The sequence below is a fragment of the Arachis ipaensis genome, chromosome B8 (genome assembly GCF_059453495.1).
Source record: "Arachis ipaensis isolate K30076 ecotype BB chromosome B8, ASM5945349v1, whole genome shotgun sequence".
NCBI classification, from domain to species: Eukaryota; Viridiplantae; Streptophyta; class Magnoliopsida; order Fabales; family Fabaceae; genus Arachis; species Arachis ipaensis.
In genome coordinates this window covers 104,772,609-104,793,965 of record NC_142443.1, presented here as the reverse complement: position 1 = coordinate 104,793,965, position 21,357 = coordinate 104,772,609, and the positions used below count along the sequence as shown (strand labels likewise).

At 31.4% G+C, this 21,357-nt stretch overlaps 3 protein-coding genes across 3 annotated transcripts; 1 reads left to right on the top strand and 2 right to left on the bottom strand.

Annotated features, from left to right (window-relative positions):
- Positions 1 to 10,380: 10,380 nt before the first annotated feature.
- On the bottom strand, positions 10,381 to 12,228 carry LOC110265974 (uncharacterized). Its single transcript, XM_021109573.2, has 6 exons — positions 12,181 to 12,228; positions 11,876 to 12,021; positions 11,409 to 11,601; positions 10,849 to 10,911; positions 10,692 to 10,754; positions 10,381 to 10,404 (listed from the first exon to the last, which is right to left on the bottom strand). The coding sequence occupies exons 1-6, from the start codon at positions 12,226 to 12,228 to the stop codon at positions 10,381 to 10,383; spliced, it is 537 nt and encodes a 178-aa protein (XP_020965232.1).
- Positions 12,229 to 12,834: 606 nt separating this feature from the next.
- On the top strand, positions 12,835 to 16,362 carry LOC107611215 (uncharacterized). Its single transcript, XM_088495687.1, has 11 exons — positions 12,835 to 12,911; positions 13,828 to 13,941; positions 14,016 to 14,077; positions 14,377 to 14,453; positions 14,589 to 14,672; positions 14,779 to 14,892; positions 15,154 to 15,240; positions 15,317 to 15,456; positions 15,590 to 15,708; positions 15,798 to 15,978; positions 16,227 to 16,362. The coding sequence occupies exons 1-11, from the start codon at positions 12,835 to 12,837 to the stop codon at positions 16,360 to 16,362; spliced, it is 1,191 nt and encodes a 396-aa protein (XP_088351813.1).
- A 1,520-nt stretch (positions 16,363 to 17,882) lies between these two features.
- Positions 17,883 to 20,029, bottom strand: LOC107613839 (nicotinamide adenine dinucleotide transporter 1, chloroplastic-like). The gene is made up of 4 exons (XM_021109580.2): positions 19,922 to 20,029; positions 18,595 to 18,643; positions 18,363 to 18,493; positions 17,883 to 17,888 (listed from the first exon to the last, which is right to left on the bottom strand). Exons 1-4 carry the CDS (start codon positions 20,027 to 20,029, stop codon positions 17,883 to 17,885), a joined length of 294 nt encoding a protein of 97 aa, XP_020965239.2.
- Between the last annotated feature and the right edge of the window lie 1,328 nt (positions 20,030 to 21,357).

The following is a 21,357-nucleotide window of genomic DNA, read 5'->3' as shown; positions in this document are numbered from 1 at the left end:
AAAAAAATGATAACAGTACCTCGAGGCCAAGGGTCAGCTGAACGTATCATACCCAGTAGGTCTAAACCCAGGAAAGCGCCAGAAGATCCAAGATTGAAGTAGCTATAACGGACCAGCTAACTTCACAACATGTCTGTTGGCCACTCGGCACATGCACCGGTACAACCACGCGAGTGCTGCCGACCCCCAGCTGTAGCCACCCATATCCTCAAGCCTAGCCACGTAGGGTAGCCACCTAATGTGAATACAGTTGCCGGACTTGTCGGCAAATAGCTGAGTGCCTAACAGCATCATGATATAGGCCCCGAGCATAGCGCCTGACTGTCTCCTTGTCGGCTCCCTCGGGGCACTCTCCAAACGTCTCCTAGAACCAGCTGCAGTTCACTGTAAACTTCTAGATTTGGTTTGCAGGAGGTAACACACCAAGCAACTCTTAGAACCACACCCAAGCTGGACGGCCACCCTGGATGTATGTCTGAAAATTCGTCAAGCAACCACTGACATAACGTCCGTCGACTGGCAACCCCAACTGGTATGCCACATCCTGCAGTGTGATCGTGCACTCCACAAACGGCATGTGAAATGTGTGCATCTCCGGACGCCACCGCTCGACGAAAGCACTCATAAGGAGCTCATCCAATCTGAACTATCTCTCGTTCAGTCTCGCAAGATGGTATAACCCTGCTATCTGCAAGTACAGAACGTACCTCTCGTTCAGTCGCATGCTCGAGATGCATCGCTAGGGCTGCACATATAATGGACCAGATAATTAAAACCAGTTACAAACCAATTACAAAACCACTAACATAAACCACTTGCAAAACCACTAACAAAACCACTAACAAAACCACTAACGAAACCACTAACATAAACCACTTGCAAAACCACTAACAAAACCACTAACAAAACCTCTAACAAAACCACATACATTATCACTAACAAAACATAAAAAATCAGTCACATACAATGTTACCAATGTCATTTACCATCAAAACCACTAACATAACGTATATAAACAAACGAATAAGTTACTTAATTCTACATTTTAAAAAAAAAGATTACGTACTAACCTCTTCGTTGATGACCCAGACTATATGAACTACTCCATCCAAACGATATAGTCTGTCCGGATTATCCCCCATGGGCTAAATATCCTGCTCGAGCCTTTGTCGGAGTCGTTCTGGGTCATTTTCTCTGGGATTTGGTGGGGTACGATAATGGAAAAGTGCTTCGAATGAGGTTGGTTCGAACTCCTTTTATAGCCGAAGCATGAGTAATTCGAAACACCCCAATTCGAATTACTACTAATGCCAAAAATTGAGTAATTCGAATCACTCCAATTCGAATTACTTTGGAACACGTGTGTGGGTGTAATTTGAATCACCCTGATTCGAATTACTGTGTGTGTGTAATTCGAATCAGTATGATTCGAATTACATGGAGATGAAGTTCAAATTTGGGTGATTCGAACTATATAGAAATGTCTCTTGGTTGATTCATGAACCAGTTTTTGATTTGGCTTATTAGTGTAAATTTTTCCTCCCCTTGGCTTATATCAGTGATTTGCCCTAAAAATTATATGAAATCTACCATCATTCAAATTTATTCCAGTTTCATACAAATTAAAATTAATAAAAAAACATAACAAAATAATCATAAAGTCATAATCATAAACATTAATCGGATATTTTAGGTTCTAGAATCATATAAAAACTGAAATTTAAAATCATAAAAATTAACAAAAGAAAAAAAATGAACAAGCAGAGCTTATCAACAGTGAAGGAACTAAATTGACGGTGACGGAGGAATAAAACAGATGGTGAGGAAGGAATGAAACTCAAATATTGGCGGAAGAGGAACCAAGCTGACGGCGAGAGAGCAAAGGTGAGATAGAGACGAGGATCGAGTAAACTAACCAGCAAGGAAAGAATCAAACTGAACAGGCTTAAAGAGGAGACTATGACGACGACCACAAGCTTATATTTGAACGTCCAGAAGCGACATCACCCTCTGGTTTAGGAAAAGAGTTCGGTGACGGCGAGGTTGGGCGTTAGTTGCTGGTGGTGGCTGGGCATGAAGTCAGAGAGAGAGAGAGGGGGGGTTAGGATTATTGCTTTTGCTTGTGAGAGAGAGAGCTTGAGAGAGAGGGGGATTGGGAGTGTCTTTTTGCTTTTTTTTCAAAAACTAAAATGGTACTATTTTGGGAAAGAAAATTTTTTTAAATCTAAATCGGTTAATCCTCTAAAAATTCGACAAATTTTAGCAATTTACTGGTTAATTATCGATTTTTTAACTGATTTTTTATGAGATGGTTCGTTACATCAATCGAATCAACCAAAAAATCGGTTTTTAATTAATTCATTTGAACCAACCAATCCAATTCGATTTTTAGAATATTGGTTAAAATATAAGGATAACCACTAAAGAAGTCTCACGATATATCCATTATAATGAAATAATATATAGTATTGGTATTTGAATATAAGGTTGTTAATTACATTTTGTAACCACAATATATAGTAGTTGCAATATTATTAATGTTGTTGTAATCATCACATAGCTAGGGATTGTAGCGACAATTAGGACCATTCTGCATCTTTGTATGAGAAATGATAGAAGATCAGCCGAAATTATTAATTTTGACTAATAATTAATTAACAATATTTAAAAATATAAATTAAAAATATAATGCTAAATTATTAAATTAAAAAAATTAGACTAATAACTAAAAAAATATTGATTAAAAATAATAAATTCTATTGCCTTAAATTTTTCTCTTTTCACGTAGAACAGCTCAAGAAACCAAAAGCGATGGTGAGTTGAGAAATAGAGAAAAGATGGATTTGAGAGAAAACTTGGAATGCAAGTAAACTGAATCTTCATCAATATATTATCTTACTTAGAGATCATAATAGCTGACTTACAAGAGTTATATTCTGAGCTATATATAGCTGAGATAGCTCACCACTACATGGCGGGAAGGAGTAACTAACAATAACAGAAAATTAAACAACTCTACCCTTAACATAAATGAATAAAAGTTGTATTGAAAGTTTAGCCACGAATATATTGACAATCATTTTGTATTGTAGGGTCGATTGACACGTATTCGTTTTAACCATAAATTTCACTAATAAGCCAAGTCCACTGTAGCTGAGGGCTCAGGGGTATGCGTGTAATATTAATTAAGTTCATCACGGCGGTCATGTTTCCCACACAATTTCTGTTGATGAAGGGGAAGGTTTGTTTCACTTCACGGTTAGAAAAAGTTTGTAAGAACGCTTTTGGATGATCCACTGAAGATAAAGTCCTAAAATCATATAAAAGAAAAATTATTATATCAAAGCATCATTGTTGGAGACCGCTATGGCACCACACCCGGCATTGCTAAATTATATTCACGAAACTATTTATAACAAAAAATAAAATAATACGAGAAAGTATATAAATAATTATATTATTAATATATTTTTATGTAATTTTTTTTAAATTTATTGAATTTTCAGAAGTTTCTTTATTTTTTTATGTTAAAATTTATTTATTTTTATTGGAATCAATACAAATTAAATTTTAGATATTTTATTATAAAAATTTTGATATTATATTATGAAATTATTTATTTTAAAAATTTTAATTGATAAAAAACTACATAAATAATTTTATCTTTAACAATATATATAATACTTGACCTTATTTAAGGGAATATGACTAGCTAGGTTATTGTTATTTGTTATAGAACATAAAGAAGTGTGCAAGAAATAATTATCATCAAGTTAACTAATTTATGCAATTCCTACTCAGCCAAAAGGAAAAAGGGAGGGACAATCCTTTTGACTGTGTTACTGCTTTAGATAATATGTAGTAATCTTTTGGTGCATTTCTTCAGAGATTTATGAAAACCCTTGTGAACATTGTTTTGTTTGGTTTCTCTTTTTTTTTTTTTTCCCTTAAAGGAAAACAAAAGACATTTTAGTTGAAAAATTTAGAAAAAAATGAAAAAAACCTGATACAAAGAAAGAATAAGACAGTATTTTGAATTTCCTCATCCAATTTATTTAGAGAAACTATTTTTTTCTAATTTTTTTTCTCAAGTGGTTTGATTTTATTTAGAGTTTGATAAGGAGATTTAACCGCTTATTTATTACTTACTTATTTTAGTAACGATGTACAACTGAATTTTTTGCTGAAGGGCAGATGGGACATAAGATCTTTTGTTAAGCAGCTACATTAAATTAAAGTTCTAATAATGATTTTTTTCCTCGTATATTTGAATTCATAATTGTTTTATTTCAACCTCTATATAATTTTTTGGAACAATAATAATTACAAATATTCATCAATTTTGTGCAAGTTCCATAAATAGCCATCTTGATGAAATTAAAAGAATACACTAAAAGTACAATACGAGTAAGAATTGAAGTTTCCAACTTTTTATTATTATATCATAACTTGCAAATCCGAACTCAACTAATTAAGCTTATTTGACAAGAATATAATTTTCTTTTTTTTAATATATAAATAATATTTTCTTGTCTTTGGATTCAATCCAATCTTGACTGCTGATATGACTTTCATTTATAATTTTTTCCTTTTTTGGTCACGATGTGACAATCCCACATATAAATGTGACGTTGCCCTTCCAGAGTGTTAAATCTATGCATCAAAAGAAGTACAGTCCATAAATAGAAATAAATGTACAAGCAACACACATGCACAACCGTTCTCTCTGTCTGCATTCCCCACATCCATGTGTGCGTCTCTCTTTATTTTCTTTTTTTTTATGATCTCCCTGATTTTAAATAATTGGCTATTAAAATAAAAAATTTAACATATTTTCAAAATGTTCAAATAATTACTTATTTTATATAAAATAATTCATTAAGTAAATTATTTATAGAGGTTAATCTATTAATTTAACGCTTTATCCAAATAAATGATTATTATTAGATATGCCAACAAAAAAAACATATATGATCCGCAATGCAGTAATGTAAGAGCTTATTATTTAAAGGTATATCAAAAGTTAACTATTTAAAAATATTATTTTATTTAAATTGACGGTTAATAACAGAGGGATTAATTAAAATGATTATATTTGTATATTAAAATTAACTATTAAAATTAATTAATAATATAAAAAATATATTAAAAATAATTAAATATATATATTTAAATATAAATATATAATTAATTTTATAGTTGATTTTATTATAAATATATAATTAATTTTATAGTTAATTTCATTGTATAAATAATATCTACGATGCAACAATGTGAGAGCTTATTTAGATCTCGCCATTCACTATTCACTCATCATATGAAGCTTCTCTTTCCCAGAGGATTTTTTTTAAAGAAAGAAAAAAAAAAAGGAAAAAAGAGAAGGTAATAAGGGGGGATGTGTTGTATATGTATGTGGTGGCTCCACAACCTTTATTGGTTGCAGAGAAATTTTAAGCACTGCAAGTTGGCAAGAAAGCTCACCACAGCGCCTTAGATATATAAAAGATAGCTTAATGTAATACTCAGAGTGAGAGAGTGAGAGAGTGAGGGAAATGAATGAGAGAAAGCAAAGATAATACTAATAAAGCCTAAAAGCAAGGAAGAATACAACGCACTTCCATGCGTGCACATATCGAGGAAGCTTCTATCTTTATGTGTACAAAGCTTTCATTCTTAATTAGTAGCATTTTAAAGCTGAAAGATGATGCGTCACCAGATGTACCACCTTTCTTATTTATAAAATATATTTATTCTGAAATATATAATTATTTATATATTTTATTCTACTAATTTAAATTTTTAAAATAAATAATTTTATGATATAATATTAAAATATTTATAATTTAGAATTAGAATTTGTTAATTTCCAAAAAAAATAACAAATAAAAAAAGACATAATTTAAAATAATAAAAGAAACTTTTACATAAAAAAATATAATTTCTTGACACATAATAATAAGCTTTTTACTTGTTAATAAGTATTTTTTATCATATATTATATTGGTTAAATTTATTACTAATAAATATTTTAAATGTTCATTAATACATATATTATAAATTTTAACTATTTATTTTTTTCTATTAAGAAACTCAAGAAATTAAACAAAACATTTAAAATTTTATTTATTGGATAATTTTTTATTTATATATATTAACATTGTAACAAATATGTTTAAAGTGTTCACTAGAAAAATTATAAGAATGGAATAGGAGCATTTCCAAAATGTTAAATTAAAAGAAGAATTCACATTAAGATCATACAATTGTTAAATTAAAATGTATCCTCTATAAGTTTTTTAACTAGTATTTTTAGCAAAACCTAATAATAGATATAGATAAATGATTTATCTAGTAAATTAATCCTTCTATTATTCTAATGTTGATACCAGGCCAGATCAACGCGTTTAGATTTAGGAAACAGATCTTATCTTATATATATAATTAGCTGACATAATGGCAGTGTTTTGTTTCTTAACGTAGTAGTACTAGTCAAGCGATGCACGTTCTTCCATGCACATGAAAATCATTAGGGTTCAATTTCAAGCACTACTTTGTGTTTCTGTTTTTATTTTCTATCTCATTCACTAATTAATAAAGCTTCGGGTCTTGTAAACAATAATTCCCTTATTGAGTAGCTCTCTAACAAAGTTATATAAAGCACAGAAGCTTCTTTTGTCCCCACACACACCTTCCCCCTTTCTCCTTTAAATGTAATAGTCTCCAAGAAAATCAGCCATGGGATAAGCAGGCAATAAACTTTCATGCATTCTTATTTTAATTTGATCCTTTTTTTCTTTATTTTTGGTATGAAAAAGAAACCAAACAAAGAAACAGAAGCAGACTAGTTAGGGACCTTAGCTATATATATCTAAGGAAATATTTAGGCTAAATTTGATTTCTGTTCCGACACAAACAACGAAAGTAGTGCTGAGTCAAGATTTAGATTTTAATTTTTGTGATGTTAAATATAATTGATATTTTTTATATTATAATTGATTTGTTATTATAAACATTATAAGTCTATAAATAGGAAGGAATAAAGAACCACCAATTAGCATACTAAGATTGCATAAAATAGCAACAACAGAGGAACAATTGTACTACGTATGGAAAGCTGTTGCACTTCGATATGAAGTTAAACATGGAGGTTATCCACATTCAAAGACAACGATTATGTTCAAGATTAGTATACACTACAAGAAATTGTCTAATTATCGACGCCAAAAATCGACGGCCAGATTTTCCGTCGACAATTTTTGACGGCTTGTCGTCGATAAAATAAAAAAAAAATATTAACAATAAAATATTAAAATCGACGACTATGTCGTCTATTATTTTGGCAATTTTTTAACACTTTAATTTTATCGTTACATTATCGACGAAATGATGGGTAAAATTTGTTTTTTAAAATTGACGGATTGGCTATCTATTTTATTAACTATAATGTCGACAGCTTTTACCGTCGATAAATTTAGATGATTGAGATTTCTTTCTGAAACTGAATGGATGGTGTAAATTTATTATATAAAATAGACAGTTGAAGTGTTGATTTTTATTTTAATTAAAATCGATAAAAACACCGTCGATTTTTATCCAACAAAAAATCATACCTGTGTTTACTTCTCGCGTTCACATTATCGATCAATTTTTCCAAAATTAATCCAAAATCTTCATAGATTCAGAACATACACTACTTAACCCCAAAAATTAACCTCAAAATCTCAGTGAGGCCACTTCTTCTTCTCTAATGCCCGAAAATAGAGGTCAGACATGGAGTCACGGTCACGGAGAGAGGCAGAGAGCCACCAGAGCTAGCCTGCCGCCGCGCCGAGCCTGCCGCCGTGCCATCCTCTTCATGTAAGTTCCTCTCTCTCGTGCTCTCTCTCTATCACTCTATCACATTGTGATTTGTGAATCTGCATGTAAGTTATTCTTCTTCCACATATTCGTTGTTGCAACATCTTTGCCGGTCACCGTCGCTATGAGCCTGTCGCCAGCTCCTTGTAAGTTCTTCTCTGTCTCTCTCTGATTATTATATTTATTTTTTCAATTTTTGTATCTACCATTTTCATCATGAAATTCTGAATTTGTTTTGTGAATAACAATCACATCATTATTACTGAAACCTAGTTAGCATAATCAATTCTTCTTGATTTGGAGACTCGATTTACCTATTGAATTTTCATTTTTTTGCTGGTCACTGTGGTTTGGTAGGGTTCCTATTTAATTTGATATTTGTTTTGGTGAATTTATGCTCTGGATTTACCATCTTGTTGTTTATTTTGCTGTTGTTAATGTGGAATCTAGAAACAAAAATCAGAACAATTTCGGCAATTAAAAGCTTCTAGAGAGAAAGAACTTCTGCGCAAGTATGTCAAGCTTCCTCATTTTTCATGATTTTGTTTAATTTGTTCACAATACTTTCAACTAACTTAAGGTAAGTAGGTAAATATTCACATCTAGAAAATGGCTTAATACAAACAGATTTACAGACAGATTTGGTCTATATTACAGATGGATTTTTGGTTACCGACGGAATTACTGACGGATTTTGTCCCTCTGTAAAAGCCTCGTCGGAAATTATTTACCGATGGATTTTTTTACATCGAAAAATTACCGACGGATTTTTACCAGTTACCGATGGATTTTTCCTCTGTAAATTCTCCATTCATTTTCCGAAGCCGACGAACTTTCCGACGGATTTTCTGTCTATAATTACAGACAGATTTTTTGTCAGTAATTGGAACCTTGGGAAACCATTCCAAACTCTAAATACAGACAGAAAATCTGTCTGTAAATCCGTCAGTAAAGTAAAATATTTTTTTTATTTTTCCATTGCAAAATAAATTTATTTTCATACAAAATAAATATAAATTTAATAAATACAAATTTTTATCTAATTTGTATTCGAATATTTATAATATTTCAAAAAATAAACAAATTCATCATATTATCAAACTAGAAGAAAATATTATAAACAAACAAGTCAATATAATTCAAAATATAAACAATGTGTATTGATACATCAACTATAATAATAAATAACAACCATACATCAACAAAGTTTATTGAGTAAATTAAAAGTCATTAATGGGTATCCAAAGGGCTCTAAATAATTTTTCTCATACTAGTAAATTAAAAGACCTATGCTGCAAGCAACTCCTATTCAATTTCCTAACTCATTTGAACAATTTTCGCTGCTCTAATAATTAACTTGTAACAAAGGATTCATTAGATGAAGTTGGTGAAGGAGGTCCTGTGTTAATTCCACTTATCTCATCTGTAAAATTCACTTCACTTGCTCTTTCTGCTGCTACTGCTTTTTCTTCATCATCCCAGCTTTCCTCACAACTTTCTGGACTATGCTACATTAACCTGTTACAGCTCACCTTCATACTCACCATCAAACTTTTATGTTATTAAGACATCTGAGACCACTTTTTATCTTTAGAATTTGATGATAAGCTTAAATGCTTCATAATGGATATAACCTTTTATATTACATATAGTTCTGAAAAATAAGAAAATTAAATAATGCTATATATGTCAAAGAGATTTTTTACATGTATGTATAACTGTGTCTATATAATCTTCTATGATATATATCTATGTTTACACCAAGGTTAATTTAAGCACTAGAAAAATATTAGTGATTATTTGTACCTGCAAGCTAATCATACAAGGGATAAATATTAAGGTGTCCTCTGGAGTTTAATTTATGTGAAACTGATCATAATAGATTTCATGACATGTACCAAAGTTCACTTAGCTATATATCAGCAATGGTAGGTGGAAACAAAGTAACAAACCCAATATAGAAACCAAATTCAATGCAAGTCACTTCATTCTTGCTTCCATCAAACATCTTCATCTTCAATCTAAATTCAAAAAACCATTTTATTATTTTTACCCTTTCAAACCATCTTCAATCTAAATCCAAAAACCATTTATTTCAGAAAATAAACAAATAAATAAATCTTATCCCATTACTATTACAATTTTTTAAATTCTTCCAAAAAAATCATTGCTTTGTTTAGTGTTTGACAAAAATTAAAGCTGTGAATCCATTCCCTTAACAGCAACTGATTGACTCTTCTATATAATTATATTATTGCAAATATTATTTAAAATGGAGGATTGACAATTTGTTATGTCAGTTAGTCAACCAAAATTGTACAGACATAGTTTATTAGAATGCAAAACAAATTTAATAAAAATTCCAGGAGCAAAAGCATCAACCAAATTTGGAGATGAAGCATACATGATTTGAATATAAAAGCCACTGGAAGTGTATCCTTCTACTTCATAAAGGAGTACAAATTACCTTTGTGAAGAAGAGTCTCTCTGCACGTTGCTGAATGGTAACACCAGTCTTAAGTACTAATGCTGCAAGTGCCTAGAAAACTAGAAAAAAGGACACATGATGAGAACACTAGAAATAACTGAAACCAAAGAATGCCAATGAAAGATACTCAACATTGCTAATCATTAAGTTCATTATATTTTAATACTAATTTCATTTCCCGACACAAAATTAATGCTCATAGATGTCATTCATTAGCATATAAAGATCAGCAACCTACTGACGATGCTAAGATAATTTAAAAAACTAATTTAACATAAGAAAGCCCAAGTCATTAGCAATGCTAATTTCAATGCAATAACATATGGGAGAATAATCTTGCTGTTACCTCGTTCTCAACAAAGGAACTCAAATCACTCTCAAGAAGATTAATTTTTTCCAGTAAATTCTCCTATAAAAAAAGGTATGTCAGAATTAGACCTTCAGCCAACTTCCATTAAAAAAATAAGAGCAGAAAATGACAAAATTGATGGAGCAATTTGTACCACTTTAAGGCTCAAAATTTCTTTTTCACTCAGCAACAGCTTGGTTTCTTCCATCAATCCAACCTGAAAAGTGAAAACAATACAGGAAATGAATTATCTTAACAACTAGTTCATAAAATTCGATGCTCCTAAGTTTTCAAAGTGAAAAATAATTCTCAAGCCATTCACCTCTTTTTGAAGTAAGGAACTCTTCTCACTCTCTAACTGTGCAATTCTCATTTCCAAATCAATTCTCAAGCCATTCACCTCTTTTCTAAGGTTATGGAAGAGACCTATAGATATAAAAAATATATATAATGTACATGAAAAATTCCAAGACAAACAATATTATTTGCTGAATGATATTCTACCTTCAAAATTTTTTATATTTACAATGACTCCTATAGTGTTTATTATATACTTTTAAGCCAATGGTTCATTGCAGAAGATACATCCTATTTTGTATATTGAAAACTATGTGACAGCTTCAAATTCATGAAACAATGTATCTGAGATTGGTGGCCTCAAACAAAGGGAAAAAATTGGGTGTGTTATGAGAGCCAGCCTTTTATGTTTCTAACCTCTTTGAGTTTCATCACAAGTTCTTCATGCTCGGCTTCTACCTCAGCATATTTAAGGCTCATGTGGAAGTACTGCTCCTGAATATCACTTAACTCTGCCTCTAGCATTGATTTTATACGTTCAAATTTTCCTTTCGTCATGAGTTCTCCTTCTCTTATTGATTTTATTGAACCATTTGCGTGGCCTTGGGATCTGCAAGTTCATAAACAGAAGGAAGTAGATTATATATAATATAGTATTAACCTATTAACCATAGTTATTATAATATACTTATGGCACCCGAAATTAGTTCATGTGAAAAACTATCCAAATTCAATTCTTATAAGGCACTAAAAAAATTCTTTTCCAATCAATTTTTCTATTGGAAACAACATAGAAAGGTGATAATTAATCACAGCTTATCAACTCAAGGCTCCTAGTATTTATTGACAAACTTCATGCCCAAAGCACAAACTGTTCCTCTAACCTATTAAGTTGACCTTCATGTATGTTGTTCGTTTTTGTAGCTTTTGCAAGAGAAATATCAAGTGATGACTGAATCTTTGATACTGGATCTATTTCTACAGCATTAATACTTTCATCAAGAATTTCAGGTTCAGTTTCCACTTCCACCTATTAAGAGAAAGGAGATATGAAACAAAAGATCAGAAAAGCATTATTTCAGTGAAAATGCAACCACTTGATATGGGCAGCAAAATTAAAATTATGAACTATACTTTGTAATATTGGACTAGGATATAGAATAGAATGAAGTAAGTATTCAAAACGTACCTCACTCTGATTTTTGCTACTATAACGAAGGTCCAGTTGATCTTTCATGTTTTCTCTCTCATTTTTCAAAGTAGATGGTTTTTTCCTGGTACTATAGTATGGAATGGCATTCTTCACCGCAGAATTCTGTGAAATAAAAATGAAAACAAATTAATAGACATACAATGCAACAATGCCATGAGTTATTATTAGAGAAAAATAAAAAAAAACAAGCCATGAGCATTGCAATGTTAACCCCTCTATAAGCAAGATATAATCACAAACAGTTACAATGCATAGCCCTGAAAAGAAGAATCTAACCTGCAGTAACAGTTTCACTGCTTGAAAATCTAACCAGAGAAGATTCTAATCGCTGCACTTCCTGAAGACAAAAATCATTCAAAATTAAATTGAAACAGGGAGTGAATAAATAAATAAATACATAAGCCGTTTTGAAAGAAAAGCTAGGATTCGAAGAGACAGACAAGTTTACAACGTGAGAGTAAGATTGATAATGTTGTTGCTAGGGTTAGTTGGTTTGTTTAGTGTGTAATGGTTTCGATTCCTGAAGCCATACCTGAACAGCACAGGAACTATGATTTCAAATGAGAAGAATTCAAAAATTGAAAGCCATGCAAAACCATACCTGAACCGGTGGATGAAGATGACCAGCGAATGGCCGTTGCTGTCAGTGATGAGATCGTGGACGGAGCGATGGAAAGAGCGGCGGCGGTGAAAGAAGCTCCTATGATGTAGAGAGCATGGACAGAGAGAGGAAGAAGCTCTGAGAGGATAGTATCTGAGAGGATATGAAGAAGCTTCTATGACAGAGAGTGTGGAGTGTGAGTGCATCGAGAGGATAGGATGTGAGTTAGGGTTAACTCAATATTTCCGATGGAAAATTTTAAATTACAGATGGATTTTTTTGTCTGTAATAATTTAATAAAACGCAGCGTTTTGTCCTCTTAATTACAGATGGATTTTCCATCTGTAACCATTTTCCACGAAAAAAAATTAATTTTTTTCGACGGAATTATCGACGGATTCTTTTTTCTGTCTGTAATTTATGCTAATTCATTTTTTTGGTTTTCCGACAAAAAATCTCTCTGAAATTCCGTCTGTATTTCCATGGGATAAAATCCGTCGGAAATATCTGTCTGTAATAACTAATTTTCTAGTAGTGATTAAAAAATAAAATGCTGAAGGTAGGTAGGTAATGGCAGCACAAGGAAGGAGCTAGCTAGCTTTAAAGAACTAAATTTGCATTGAATATAAAAAATGTTTTGCTGTGTTATGACTTACGAGAATAAAAATTAACTTGAGTTTACTCTGCTTAATTATTGCTATTTATTTTATATGCCATGTAGAGGAGAGTTTGGGACAAAGCAAGAGGATCCAAAGAGAGAACTTCAACAACTATCATATATATGGCAAAAGAATAATGGACACTCTTGCTAAGCCAAGTGTTTTGAACTTTTGAGTTGCTATTGTTTGGTCAGGAATTCATAAACAGGGAGGCATAAGTGAACTTTGGATTTGAGTTATTTTGAAAATTATTGCAGCTGTGAAAATTTATCTGGTTTACTATTAAATTTTGAGATACAAGCTACACCTTCAAAATTTGTTTCTGGTGAGTCTGTCTCTTATAGTTCTTATAATTTTCTTTAGGTATGCCTCAAATATGAATGTAAATGGCTTGTGTCGTATGTCTCAATTAAAAGTTGCAGATTTTTCATATAACTTCTTTGTTGGGAGCTTACCCAAATGTTTGCATGTTCCAAAGTACTTATTTGATCCTCATTTCATGTTTTGCCATTCTACTCAACCTCCATATTTACATGAATTCTGTCAAACAGATCAAGCTTTCAAGGGAATTGCCTTCAGATTAAAGACATAAAGCAGCGAACTTTTGTACAATGTGATATGCATGACATTATTTTTTTTTGTACTCTTTAAAATTGATACACCATTTTTGTTTTAAGAGACATTTAATTTATCCAAGTTTCTACTTTTTTATATACACATATACAATATTAGTTGCTCGCTAATAATCTAAAGTTTGTGAAAATATCTAACCAAATATTAATAATAAAAGAAAAAAATAGTAGAGGCTATAATTAAAGGAGAAATTTTGGAGAAGAAACAAACACTGAACTTGGAACCATTTGTCCCTCTATTTTGTTAAGTATTGAAAACCTTTTTTTATATTATTTGCAGCAAAGATTATGCCAATTATTAAGAATGAGCATTTACATTTAAGCTTCCTCCTCATAGTTAAATCATTGGCATTGGAGGTATGTTCACATAGATCATTTCTAAAATTTTCAACTACTTTATACAACATTTGATTTTATCATTTATGTGAACAAGGCATGTTCCTCATGTCAATTTTGGTATGATTAATCTAAACAAAATTTGTGTTATACAAGGGGGTTTCTCTTTTTATGGAGAAAATGTTCCCAGAGTGGCTTGCAGTAATCATATCAGCTACCCTTTTAGGTATCATTGCTGAGGTAAAATTTCTATACCTTTTATGGGAACATTTGTATATAGATTGATAGTTATGTACATATATTTTTGTACTTTGTTTAATTTCTCATGTTACAAATTTGATCTTAGATTATCCCTCAAGCATTGTGCTCTAGATATGGTTTGAGTGTTGTGGCAACCATGACTCCCTTTGTGAAAGTACTTCTGTTGATTTTCTTCCCCATTGCATATCCAATTAGCAAGGTATAGTCCTTTTATTGCTTAAATATTAAGTTACCATAGTTGACTCACTTAATAAATCATTGTATATCATTTTCTTCTATTAGTAAATAATACTAAATTACATGGCATTAAAATTAGGATATAAAAAAAATTACGATTTCATTAGCAACCGATATTAGCAACATTTCGAAGATAATGTGTCACTTAATATATGACACTTGATTCGATACTCCTATATTTTGAAAACATGACATTTTAGATAAATTTAGCCCTGTTCTTTAGGTGTTGGATTGGCTTTTTGGCAAGGGACATAGTGCACTTCTAGGAAGAGAAGAGCTCAAGGATTTGGTTCATTTACATTCCAATAAGGTTAGCTTTTTTTTATTGAGAAACTTTATCATACTTTTACAGTCACATGCTAAGGTTTATTTTCATTCATTATTAGGCAGGTAAAGGGGGAGAGTTGTCACTTCATGAAGCTACAATAATTGCTGGAGCATTAGACTTAACATTGAAGACTGCTAAAGATGCCATAGCACCAATAAGTGAAACATTTTCTCTTGACATTAACTCCAAACTCAACATGTATGTCCTTCAGTACATGTCTATCACTAAGTGGCTAACAGAGTAGGTGAAACTTGGCCACAATGTCAATACATGTTTTTATTGACAAAATTGGTACATTGAAAAATTAACGTTGTTCCACAATGGCTAATAGAGTAGGTGAAACTTGGCCACTATATGAGATCCTGATTCAATTTCAAAAGGGTCAAAGCCATATGGCTGTTGTCATCAAGGGTGAAGTGAACATCAAAGATGCTGCAACTTATTCACATGGTATGATTCGAATTAATTCACATTCAAAAAATCATTAGGAGTTCAATGTTTTCTTGACATTTTAGGCCATTTAACTATGGACTCTGCAGGACTTCGCACCTTTGAAATGGTAGATTATACTAGTATCTCAACTGATGCATCAAATTTGACCTCACAAAAAACAGAATATTATAGTGCAACATTAAAGAATGCCATGAAGCTAGAGGGTGACTCGGATGCATTGCGTGCAAGATCACAACATGAAAGCAAAGCAAATGTATCATTTGAGAATGTGGAAGCTCTTAATGTTCATGAAGAAGTTATTGGGATAATAACATTGGAAGATGTTATGGAAGAGCTACTTCATATTCTTCCTTGCAGGGTTGTTTTGTATCTATTGTCTTAAGTTAATGCAAAGGAGGAGATATGTAAGCCATGATTCACACTGAACTCGAATGTTTGAGGAAGTGAAATAAAATCATTTATTAACACAATGGTTATTGAAACCGAATGACAAATCCCTTATACATTATATTATCACCAACAGATGATAGTAAAGCAAGTTTTAAATGGTTATCTAAGGATGATGACAATCAAGGTGACCAGGTTGCTGCCTTCCCTGTTTTGAATGAATTCATGTCTGACTCTGACAAATTCTTCTTTACTTTGCTTTGAATATTTTGTATTATTATTGGATTGTAATTTAAACGAATATAAATTCGATTTTAGTTATTTATCTTGTCTTGAGTCTTTATGTTATAGGATTATTTATTATTTTGATAAGTTTGTAAACTCATTATCTAATATTTAGTATAAATTATATTTAAAAGTTTATTTGTCTTGTTATCTAATATTTTGTATATTTTATTTTGATATTTAAAATTTTATTTGCATTAGTTGTTTACTATTTTTCAAACAGAAAAAATAATTAAAAAAATGTAGCTATTAAAATCGACGGTAAAGTTGTCGCTTTTTAAATTTAAAATAGACAAAAGAAAACAAAATATAGACAACAAACTTGTTGGTATTTTAATAATTAAATCGATGGCTCTTTTGTCAATTTTATTGAATCAAATATCGATGGAAACGGTGTCGATTTTGTATAATAATATCGACGGCAAAACTGTCAATTTTATTAAGCGAGTAAAGTTCTCATACTCATATTATAGACGAGAATATTGTCGATTTTAATGTATTATTATCGACGGCCTGGTAAGCCATCGATTTTATTAGAATTTTGAAAAATCGACAAGCTTAATAGCGACCACATCCAGCGTTGATTTTGCCGTCGATTTTTAATATTATCGACGGCCTAACCGTCGATTTGGCCGTCGATTTTAATGGTGTTTCTTGTAGTGTATATATAATGACTCTCCAACTAGAAGTGGAAATTATTTCCTCGTTGAAGATCAAATTAAGTTCAATATATCTATTATCTATTATCTATTATATATCTCTAATTTTATAACCAAAATGTGTCACATGTCACTTTTTCACACTACAACATTTTTGTTTATTTGTGGCAGTTATTTCTCTTATTTATGGAGGTTTATAATCCTTACCAAATGGTTTGTGGGGGTTTCTAAAACCCCCAAAATTGAGGTGCCACGAGGTCTTTTGTGGAGGTTTTTAAAAACCTCCACAATCTATTCAGTGGGGGGTTTTATGTGTGTTTAGTAGGGGATTTTATATTGAACTTTTGTGACAGTTTTAAATCACTCTTGTGGCAGTTTAAAACCCCCACAAATTGATTTTTTAATTTAACACAAATTAACTATTTTGTGAGATTTTCAAATCTCCACAAACTTTGTAATTATTTATTTATTTTTAATTTCAAATCATTCATTAATCTCATCTCATTTACATATCCTCAAATTTAAAATTTATTTTTTAATATCAAAATTTAAAAATGAAATCTTTTATAACACAATTTCTCAATATAAGACATAACTCTATATATAAAAGAAAATTCTCAATGTCAATAGTTCCAAACATAATTCCATATGGTATTGTTCTACATAACTATTACTGTTTTTCTTTAAAAAGTAAAATAAAACAACAATTTCAATATTTTAATATTATCTAATTACATAAAAGTATCAAAATAAAAATATGAATGCAATCTTAGAAGACCTTTAGGGGGTATTTTATATTCATGAACTGAAGTAGAGAATGCATCTGGTTAACCTTAGAACTCATACCTGCACCATTTCAAATTAAGCAATACTAGATCAAAGGCAATAACATAAACATATAAGCAAACTCTTGAAGTTGATTCAACTATACACAGAAATGCATATAAACACTGTTTAAATGGCCTCCAATATTATATTATAAACAGTGTTTTGATTGGTATACGAGAAAGGAAATAAAATCTACACCATCCAGCTCCCATTTTGAAAGCAGAAAAATTAAAAAGAGCTTCTTATTATTTTGAATATTTGTGTGTGTGTGTGTGTGAGAGAGAGAGAGAGAGAGAGAGAGAGAGAGAGAGAGAGAGAGAGGGAGGGGAGGGCCAAGGCTAATCAAAAGAGCTTTTTATCCTCAAATCAAGTGTAAACTACAAATATTACTAATCATTAACTAACTCATGCAGTATGCCAATTATCAGTGCTAGGTTGCAAGGATAATGAAATAGATCAGCAGAGAATTAAGCATAAATTGAGGAGACATACTTGGAGTCTAGTCTTGACAACCCAAAGTGGATTTGTGAACATTGTTGTTGTAGCTCCAGCACCAGAAGCAGCCATCATATTAGCTCCAACTGAAAGATTATGGCAATCTGTACTTATTATAATTTGTACACCTTCAAAAATAGGAAACCCAAAAAAGTGCAAGTCGGACCAAATAAGCTCCATGAATCACTGATCTTGTTCAATACAAAAAAGTAATAAGCAATGAACTAACCCTCAGACTGAAGAAGGCTCTTGAGCTGTTCATACATGGTAAAGTATACCTGCAAGTTTACAAATTGATACAACATACCCTTGTAATAAAATAAAACAAAGTCCTACTTCCAAAAAGAATATAGGCAGGTGAATCATAAATTTTCTATTATTACAACCTGAAGAGCCATATATATTTATACTTGTTATTACAACCTGAAGGGTCATATATATTAGCTAAATATTTTAATATTGACAATGCATGTAAATAAAATAAAATAAAGAAGGGAGATAACGATCCAGTTTAAAATTTAGTCAAAAGTGTAACACCCATGTTGCCATTGAATAAAAACATAGGAGATAGGTGTGAGAGGAAAAAATATGCATACCTGGCTGTGCACCCAGCTCAATAACATGCAGTTTCAATATAATTTGACCAACATTAAGTGTCTTTGAGACAAAAGATATCAAAACTGAAGGATTATCATTTTCAGGAACTTGTCCAAAAGAAAAATTAAATTTAAAAGGAACTATGGCCTACAATGTATATTGGGCTAAACAATTTGGTGAAAACAACATTGCAGGTGATTAAGTTGATCTTTGAGTTGGAGAAGCTCTCAACTTATGATCACAATGATGTGCCTGATTTGGAGCCTCCCATTGAGCAAATTCCTGTTGATGTGTATTGGGCCATCATCACCATAGTTGCAATTATTACTCAGATTGATTGCCTCACCATTGAATCGTAAGTAATTATCTTCTTTTAATTACCTAAACCCCACCAAACTCTAATTCTATTGACAAGAAGACTAGTTGAATGCAATTTAATTAGCATATGGATATAATTTATGATAAAATTAATATAGGTAATACCTGATGGTCACACTTTATAGGACAAGATTTGATAGATAGAGTTGTTGTAATGTTAATTACTTGATTGGCATATGTTTATTTGATTTATTTTTTTCCTACTGGTTTATATGTTGATTTCTTCAGAGAGCACAAACAAGAATTGTCCCACTATAGTCAAAAGATCAATATCATCCTCAGCAAATTGAGGAAGCAAATTACGCTGTGCAGACAGCAAATAAGTTAGTATAACAATGCCTCATATATATAACGATTATTTTCTTTCTCCCAAGTCTCCATTCCAGAGCTGAGTCCAATACCACCAGTCCAGCGAAAGAGAAAAATGATAAGTCAAGAACTAAAGTATATGTTGTTCAAGCAGTTCAAATTATGAATCATATTTATCTTCCAGACCTCTCTAACTGATCAGTAATGACGGACATGCACTTTCATCGAAATAACAATGTGTGCATACAGTAATCATAAGATTGAAAACTAACCTCTAAGATTAAAAGAGACTGGACATTCTTTATATTTGGTACAACTAGACCATTTGGAGTAGCCATGGAAACTCCAATGTTGTGTGAACCTATAGCAAGTAAACCCATCTTGTCAGATACAAATTGATGGCTAATGCCTCAAATAAACCAATGAATTAATAGACACCACATATCAACAAACTCTAACCAGAACAATGTTGAATCTACCAAAATTCAAACACATTCAACCTTTAAAGAAGGCTAGCAAGACATATCGAGAGTTCAGGATGTAATGTTTAAGAGACAGACCTTTGAATATGACCTCTATTGAATCCTTTTTTTACATTGCTCTTAGGTATCCCCTAAAGGAGAATAGAGAAGAAAATAATTAACTTCCAAGCTATTGCAACATTCAAGGTGGTCACAATTTTCTTTCCAGGTTGACATGTATCATTGTCTCGTAAGAAAGACACATAAGAAAAGGGGTTCAGATTCATATGGATGCTTTTACCTTAGGGAAGTATCCTATCCTCTGATGGTGATTTATACTTAGGTGTCACACTATATCCTTCTGCTCCTTGAGGCTTTTCTACATTAGCAGCATGTAAAGCAGAAGATGCATTTCTAGTTATTCCCTTCTTAGCAGCATAGGAACAAGAAAATCCATGTGTAATAATTTAATTACTAAAATTTAAAAGGAACTATAGCCTACAATGTATGAACTTATTGTAGCAAAATTTGATTGATTTGTTTACTTTTAGATTTTTGCCAAGTTTTCCAGCAAAATGTCAATCAAGGCTAATAGCAATGTGGTCTTCCCTGAGCCTGGGGTCCCAACAACTGAGTCATTTTACAAAACAAACCTTATCATTATACCAGCAACAAAATAATAGGAAGTGATATATGAAAGGCTGCATAGCATGTCTACCGAACTGCAAAAGTATCCCAACTTGCTATGAATACAGAAACTAAGGAGGAGAACATTCAATATTCTTTTAAGGAATGGGTAAATAATTAACTAAACTTGCCTCAATTCCAGAGTTCACATTGATCCACACATGTGGTTCGAACGAGATGGCAAGTTTCCACATAATTTGAGCTTCAGGCTCACTAAATAGAGCAGTTCCAGGATTCTCCTCATAAGGATCAATGTCCTGTTGATTTGAACAGTAATACAAATAAAAATGAAGCAATTTGACATTCAATAAATACATAAATTAAAATTTTGTGTCACTTTATTAAAGCTGGTGACATATTTCTCCATCAGATTCTCTATATACAATGGATTCTTGGAATATTCTTCTACTACAATTTGAACCAAGCGACAATAAGAATACAAAGTTAAATAAAAAAGAGAATTGAGTTTTTAACATATTTTTAGTAGAAAAAGAAGCAATCAATCAGCTTTATATTATCATTCCATATTGAAATTGCATCAACAAAATTAAATTAACAAA

What these genes read in the sequence shown, in the direction of transcription:
- LOC110265974 (XM_021109573.2), bottom strand. Translation starts at nt 12,228, where the DNA reads ATGAAAGATCAACTGGACCTTCGTTATAGTAGCAAAAATCAGAGTGAG. An exon ending in TTGTGATGAAACTCAAAGAG is followed by an intron (nt 10,912 to 11,408) that starts GTTAGAAACATA and finishes TTCACTTTTCAG; the next exon opens with GTTGGATTGATGGAAGAAAC. An exon ending in AAATTTTGAGCCTTAAAGTG is followed by an intron (nt 10,755 to 10,848) that starts GTACAAATTGCT and finishes CTTTTTTTATAG; the next exon opens with GAGAATTTACTGGAAAAAAT.
- LOC107611215 (XM_088495687.1), top strand. Translation starts at nt 12,835, where the DNA reads ATGGCCGTTGCTGTCAGTGATGAGATCGTGGACGGAGCGATGGAAAGA. An exon ending in GTGAAAGAAGCTCCTATGAT is followed by an intron (nt 12,912 to 13,827) that starts GTAGAGAGCATG and finishes AATTTTCTTTAG; the next exon opens with GTATGCCTCAAATATGAATG. An exon ending in TTTTAGGTATCATTGCTGAG is followed by an intron (nt 14,673 to 14,778) that starts GTAAAATTTCTA and finishes ATTTGATCTTAG; the next exon opens with ATTATCCCTCAAGCATTGTG.
- LOC107613839 (XM_021109580.2), bottom strand. Translation starts at nt 20,029, where the DNA reads ATGGGTTTACTTGCTATAGGTTCACACAACATTGGAGTTTCCATGGCT. An exon ending in AGTCTCTTTTAATCTTAGAG is followed by an intron (nt 18,644 to 19,921) that starts GTTAGTTTTCAA and finishes GTAAACTTGCAG; the next exon opens with GTATACTTTACCATGTATGA. An exon ending in GAGCCTTCTTCAGTCTGAGG is followed by an intron (nt 18,494 to 18,594) that starts GTTAGTTCATTG and finishes CTATTTTTGAAG; the next exon opens with GTGTACAAATTATAATAAGT.